This window comes from Austrofundulus limnaeus, unplaced genomic scaffold (genome assembly GCF_001266775.1).
Source record: "Austrofundulus limnaeus strain Quisiro unplaced genomic scaffold, Austrofundulus_limnaeus-1.0 Scaffold28, whole genome shotgun sequence".
NCBI lineage: Eukaryota > Metazoa > Chordata > Actinopteri > Cyprinodontiformes > Rivulidae > Austrofundulus > Austrofundulus limnaeus.
The window spans coordinates 623286-630871 of NW_013952430.1; the positions used below are offsets into that span (position 1 = coordinate 623286).

Sequence of the window (7586 nt, forward strand, 5' to 3'; positions counted from 1 at the left end):
ATGTAATATTTTCCCTATAATTATTACAAAAACACAAAATAAGTATAAATAAGTATTTATATTTGTGTAAAAGCTGTTTAGATTGTCAAATAGCCTGTGTTTTTAGGGTTATTAATGAAGTTCGTGTACTCAGACCAGTAATAATTGGGGTCACAGGTTTTTGCCATGGATACTTTGTGGGTCAGAAGATAAAAAGTTTGGGAACCACTGCTCTAAACTGCCCCACAAGCAAAATCAGTTTGACCAATCACGGTTTTGCCAAGCTCCGCCCACACCCATCATCCACCTGCTGATGACAGGTGGTGATTCTCTGCAGCTGCTTTTAGCAGTCATGGCGCCAGTGATTGTGATCATCAGCCTCCTATTGGACAGCTCCAATCACAACAATTACATCAGTAAAAACAAACAAAAATCTTTTCTTTTTAATTATTTTTTATTCCTGAAAGATTTTTTTTCTTGTTTGATATCATTATAGAGTACATGACATTTATCAAAATGCTGTACAAAAACCCAGGAAGGTGACACGACTTACAGCATACAGATATAAATAAACATAAAAAAGAGGCACTTCAGAATAATAAACATCCTCCTCTCCACACACACACACACACACACACACACACACATACACGTCTACATGTTCAGTACATAAAAACAAGTCCATGTCAGCATCCAGTCCACCTGAAGGGTGTTTTTACGATTAAATCAGATAACAGGATGTAGAAACCTTGTCAGGTGATCAGAAACAAGGCAGGACTCTACAGGAAGAACAGCTGATCAAGTCAGGAAGAAGGGCTGAAACCCCAATAAAAACACAACCTGTTGCACATCATACATGGCTTTAGTTTCACAGATTTCACAGATCTATTGCGAGCAGAACACTTGGAATCGATAACTACGCTACTTTGTCTTTAAGGTTAACACAGGCGATGCAACGTTATCACCTCAGAGGTTTTAGAAACGAGTCGTTCAGAACTCCCGCACCTTTACAGCCAGGACTTTCGACATAAAATACTACATTATTTGTGTGTTCGAGATCATTATAATAATTATGGCACGGGTGAACAATCTGTTACTGTTATAATGTGCAGCAGCTCACAGACACATACAGTGCTTTGACACCGGAAGACATAGATTGCCCAAAAAATTCAACACACTTAAAAAAATCACTTAAAAAAACACTTCACAAACAAACCACTTCAACTCCACGCAAAATAAATTTCACCTCGCATGTTTTAATCTGGAATAAAAAGGCGTTCAGGTGGCGTTACCTACCTCCTGACAAGTTCCTGTTATTTGGCAATAACAAATAAAACTAAACCCTTAAATGATCCATTTTATACTCAAAGTAGGCATCTGTAGTGATCTCACTGAAATGTACTTCTGGCTCTTCCTTAAATTTTCTGAAGAAATAAGTGAAAAGGATCAGTAAATATTTACAACCCAAATTTCCAAAGTAGTTGTGTAAAATGGAAATAAAAACAAAAGGCAATGATTTGCAAATCTCATACTTTATCGACAATAAATAAATAAAAAAGCGCGTTTTGTTAAAGCTAGCTTTGCAGAGTAGGCCTTTTGTTGAGCCTCTAACAGTAAATTATAGTTTCAATTAACCTAATTCATTTGAAGAATCAGATTTTTGTAGTTTCTCTTTAAATCACAGTTTTCCATGTGTTTTCCCAGTAGCAGGTTGCAGGTAGTAACACCACTGAAAGCCATTTTATTCTTTCATATCTGAAACATAACAAGTCCCTAAAAAGTTGTATTTTTTTGCTCTTGTGTACAATTTTCGGAGGAAGAGTGAACTTAATCTATAAGGTAGAACAATATCAGAGTAAATATGTGGTTATGTCGTCTATTAACTAAGAAACTGAGGGTTTAAGGGTGAGTTTGTTCCAACTGAAGACAAATATTGCTTATCAGTCACTTGTCTTTGCCATCTCTCTGTCTCTGCAGACAAATCAAATCTACCCGACCATCCTTCCATGTGTTGACTTCATCTGTACAGCACCTAGAAACCTCTCGCTCCATTTGAAGCTCTGGTTACATGTAAGGAATCAGAGAGCTCCTTAAAACAATCAGTTTCAGTAATCAGACTGAAACCTCAGCTGGTTTAGGAGAGCAGCTTCAGAAGATTCAGTCTGAACTGGTTTCGATGGATTTTAGAAATTTATTAGACAAGTTTCAGTTTGGCTCAGAGGTTTCTAAAGTGTTTGTTTTGTAGTTAATTTATAATAAGCCCTTAATCTGAACTGATCCTAATCTCATGTTTGAGACCTTTGTCATTTTATTGTCCTGAAACTTGGTTCTCCTGTAGTTTTATTTTCACTAACCTGGTAGATCTGAGGAAAAGCCCATGTTCCCTACAGAGGAGAGCCTCTCTCTACTCGTCCCTCTCCGTTCTGCCACCTATGACCACCAGCGCCCCCTGCAGTCCCACCAGGTTAGAACCCAGCTCCGGGCAGCCCTTGGGTCCTGACCCGGTCAGGTCCTGGCACAGAATGGCATCATGGGAAGACACTTTGACCCTGCTACAAGATAAAGCGGCGCCCTCGCTCCCCTCCTCCCATCGGTGGTGCTCCGGCGTCGGAGCGGGCGCTCGGATCCCGCTGCTCCCGGCGCCCGAGCTGCCGCCGGCTCGTTTCTTAGAAGGTGGACCCCAGAGGAAGGCGTGGCGGGGTCTGTAGTGCTGGCGGGCGAAGCGGAGCAGGCGTCGGCGCGTGGCCGGCATGCGGACGGTGTAGACGTAGTACTCCAGGACGCTGTGCTGCATGTTGGGCAGGGTACCGTGGCACAACGACTCCTCCAGAAAAAGGCGGACGAGCGGAGCCTTGAAGCCCTCGAAGCCGAGCTCCCCCAGGGACTTCAGGATCCGAGTGATCCGCAGGTAGTTGTGGTGGGATCTGAACGGGCAGAAGGAGAACACGGTCAGCTATTAAGAGCAGGAGAAGAACACAAACCCTTCTTTATCACCCACCACCTTTCATGCCAGACTTTTAGGGTCACGTCCAACACATTCTCACTTCCAAGTCGTCACATAATGATGCTTTTCCAAAGTTCCCTCTGCGTCCGGTTTTGACACGTCAGGTATCCACTTGCGTCAGTTATTGACGAGATGGAGTGGAATCCGTTGTCATAATTTCAGAAAGTGTAGAAAAAGCAGAAAAATAACCATCCCAAAGCCTAAAATTACCTTTATTCACTCTACCTGTCCCTGACCCTAGCACCTAAAACTAACAATCAACCCTGATCACTAAACTTTGCCATTTTTAGAAAGTGTAGGAAATTCACATTAACTCTATGTCCCAAACCCTAAAATTACCTAATATTCACCCTAGACATCCTATCCCTGAACCCACTACCTAAAATTAACCATGAACCCTGATCCTTAATCCCTAATATTAACCACGGACCCCAATTCAAAAACCACTATATTTTGCGTCCTGTCGCCGATGGAACCCGGAAATGCCTGGTGCGTCAAGCAAAAGGGTTACCCGATGTGTCAAAATAAGACGCAGAGGGAACCTTGGAAAAGCGTCAATACGGGACGAGTCGGGAGTGAGAATGTGTTGTCATGTCACAACAAAAGATGAAAATAAAAAAGTATCAGCCGTTATGTTCATCTCTTCAAAACAATTAATGAATCGCACATGAGTACCAAATCTGACAGGATGTGTTAGTGTTAGGGGAGTTAACGGCACCAACTTCCTTACCTTTGGGAAATCGGAAATCTGCGGATTCTTTGATAAGATCGGTGGAGAAGATTAGCTTTTCTACTACCAGAAAGGTCTGAAAATCAGCCACTGTCCTCTTTTGCTCTGCTCTGAGCACTACCTAATATCCAGTTAAAACAAGTTTGTTTTGTTTCAAGGGTATTGTTCAAAGTATTTCAGTAAAACAACATTTGAGCATTGAAGTTTTATTGTGATTTTATAATATCTGACAATGCTACATATTTAAAAAAATTGGTATTGGCCAAAATCGGAATTGGCAGGTCAAACTTTTTAAAGATCAGAGATTGAAGATCAGCAAGAAAACTGGAATTGGTGCACCCCCTAGTTAGTGTTGCATCAAACTTTAACTCTAAAGTTGACTAATGCCTGGTAAGATAGTTGTGATGATTTTTGGCCCAATTCTCATCTTCTGACAATTTTCAGGACACTTCGATCATGGTGATGGCTCTTAAGATAAACTTATGAGATATTCCTGTAGTGTGTTCAGAGTGAACTAGTCGACTCTGGAAGGACGTCTGGACCGCTCCCACCTCAAATCGGGGATATTCAACACGTTGGATTATCTTAGCCAGATATCTGTGTGGTGTTCCCCGAGGACAAACAAGCTCACCTTGTTACTAAATAAAATAAATTTGTTTTTAAAGTCACTGTGTAATGTTCAGGTTCTACTAATACTCAGTAAGTATTCAGTATCTTTGATACTCAGTATCGGTATTTGTAATACTGAAGTATTCAAACTTGTTTGAGAAAAACTGGTATGGGGACACCCATAATGCCAACAGTTAATGCAAAAGTCTTAAGCAAATATGTTGCACAAAGTACATTAGGGTCAGTATGTGTCGAGGGTGATGCTCAGTTACAACCACACCAGGTAGTTCAGGACATATTTTGCTAAAACATTATTGTCCCTTTTACATTTAGCAGCACATCATAACTGATGTAGAGATAAAACAACCTAACCAGGTTCAATCCCAGGTCTTAATAAAGAACCAACAATGGTGGTAATCTGTACTGGTCAATAATCTAAACAATCATAGATCAGATGAAGAACTCTTATGCTGCGTTCACACTGAACACGATTTCAGCTTCAAAATCGCAGCCAACGCTGCAACGTCTACAACGTCACTTGTGCACTTTGAGGTCAGACGCAGGACAGCTCTTGAAGCGCTGCACGGCAACAGCCTCCCCGCCCCTCCCTCCTCTGTCGGGCTCTGTTTAATGTCGGACGAGGAAGTGGCTTTGCTTTATTTACAGAGAGCAAGAGCATGTCACGTTCATAAGATAATTAATTCATAATTAATTCACCAGATAATTCAGAGACATTCTGAGTTTCATCACCCAGGAGCTGTGGGAGAGGCTCACAGCTCGCTTTCAGGACTATTTTTGTCCCGAGTCCAGTCTGATGAGCCGCTGCCACGCATTGGTGCAGATATCTCCTGTCAGGACACCGACTGCAGGCACTCGATTTCAGCTAAAGAGCTCCTCTCCATCTGTTTCAGGTTAGTGGACATCATTCAGTAAACTGTCCCTTCGGGAAATATGTCGCTACGTCACACAGTGGAGTCTCTCTGATTGGTTGATGCTGCGCGTCGAGCTGCAAAAGTTCAGATTTTCTAACTTCAGCGATTTGCGCCTCAGCGTGTCGAACGCTCAGATCGTTCAAATCGTTCAAATCGCGCTGCTCTAATCACGCTTGAGGCGCCGCAGCACTTCCTGACGCTGATTAGAGTGCGCCCACCATAGACTTTGCATGTAAACCTGCTGCTCCTGATGCTGAAATCGCGTTTGGTGTGAACGCACCATTAAAGCTTTGACAACAGAGTCTAGAGGATTATTTAGTGTTCCTAAAAGTTCCTTGGTTCACCCTGGTAAGTGTATCTAGAGCAGAAATAAGAGCAGTTTGGATCCAGACCCAAATTTATTGCTACATTTCAGGATTATCACGATGTAGTTGTGCTTGTTTTCTCACATTTATGGTTATTCATCTTAAGAGATGCAGTTTAAATCTTGGCAATTATTAGTTTATTTTTCCTGCGGAGGACTTCAATAATTGTTTAGAGACATAGGGGAGATTTAAAATTAGCATTATAAAGTGTTAATACCGCAATAAACATTTTATCTGAGCAATCAGACCCGTTAAAATCAGAAGCGAGAGCAGAGAAAGCACCAGCAGACGCGTTGATGGTTTGGACTTAATTGTTTTCATTCAGCTGAGTCCTCAGAACCTGCCCCACTCCTTGGAGAAGACTTTGGACGATCGCCTCACTAAACCGGTAAACTACGTCTCCAGTTGTGTATCTGCAAGCTGCAGCACAGTGTATTTGTGTGTGTGTTCATGTGCAGTGTATTAACTCACTCGTTGAGGTGCTGGAAGCGTTCCTGCCAGTTGGGGGCCCGAGCAACGTTTCCATTTTTATCCAACAGTTTGACTCCATAAAAGTCCAACATCAAGGCGTACGCCGCCACGAATCTCCGCTTTGCTTCCCGAGTGCTTTGGAATTCCTGACAGGATTCAACACAGGAGGTTAGAGGAAAAACAAACTGACAACACAAAAAATACAACCTGGAAACAGGCTGGTTTCATCCAGGACACAGCTGAGATCAGCCAGAATGACATTAAAGTAAACCTAAGATAACATACAGTATCTGAATAAATATACGGAGTTATCAGTGAGTTTGCATAATTATGACGAAAAGATTACATTAGCAATTTATTTGCATTTAAATTATTTTCTGGAAATCATCTGGGGACCCTCAATTGATGTTTCATGACCCACAGAGGGATCCAGGCCCCAACTTTGGGAACCACTGTGCTAATGGTTCTAATGGATACGGAGGAGGATCAGGGTCACTGTGTTTATTTATTTATCCTCTCAGAATTCAGATTTTTTTTCTAGGAATTCTACAAAAGTCAGAATTTAAAAAAAGTAACCAACATTCTAAATGGACTCATCTCACAGCATTTGATGTAAAAAAATTTATGCACAGAATCTACAATAAGGGCTGCATGTTCCACAGAGAACCAGAGTCCCAGGAGCTGAGGTGGACCTCAGTCCTCTGAGTTGGTCCAACTGTTTCAGCTGAAAAAGTCTTGAAACAAGAACTGAATGTGACCTACTTTGATCTCATCCTGAGTCAGTTCATGTGCGTAGAAGTTGAGCCCTTGCTCTCGTAACGGAAAGAGCCTGGAACACAGAAAACAAACTTCAGATTAACTAGAGCTCCAGATTAGACAAACTCCAGATTAGACAAACTCTGTATAAATAAGCATTAAATTAAAACTAAAAAACAAACTCCTGATTAAAATAAAAATCTAGAATAAACAAAATGCTAAATAAGCAACAAATTAAGTAAACTTTAGGAATAAATAAATTCTAGAATAAATCAACACTAAAATTAGATAAAGAAAAATCCTCCATCCATTCTGTCCTTGTTCTTAATCAGAGTCAGGGTGGGGCTGGAGTCTGTCCCAGTAACTCATTCTCACTCTCCACTCGTCAACTTATTACCCCCTCATGCCAGTCATTGCCGCCCGCGGCTTTTCCGGGTTGCGCCACATTGGCGTCTTTGGGTTGGGGGTCGGTGGTTAATATGAGGGATCAGGATTAATGGTTAATTTTAGATACTGAGTTCAGGGATAGGCTGTATAGGGCTAATAGAAGTTAAATTTAGGGTCTGGGATGGTTAGTTGTCGCAAATTTCCTACTCTTTTCAAAAAAATATGACAATGCACTCCTCCTCCTCCTCATCTCGTTAAAGGAGACCAATTATGGGTCCTAGAAATTTTTATGGTATGTCTATGGGCTATCCAGACCATGTTCATTCAATTTAATGCACAAAATAATTCTCAGA

The 7586-nt window shown here is 41.5% G+C and overlaps 1 protein-coding gene across 1 annotated transcript in view; it reads right to left on the reverse strand.

The window, feature by feature from the left end:
- Positions 1 to 414: 414 nt before the first annotated feature.
- ogfrl1 (opioid growth factor receptor-like 1) overlaps positions 415 to 7586 on the reverse strand; it is a gene marked incomplete in the record, with an annotated part of 14814 nt that continues 7642 nt past the window's right edge. The window contains 3 exon segments of the mRNA XM_014005032.1: positions 415 to 2903; positions 6091 to 6236; positions 6853 to 6919. Of these exon segments, the coding sequence (XP_013860486.1) occupies positions 2384 to 2903; positions 6091 to 6236; positions 6853 to 6919 (733 nt within the window).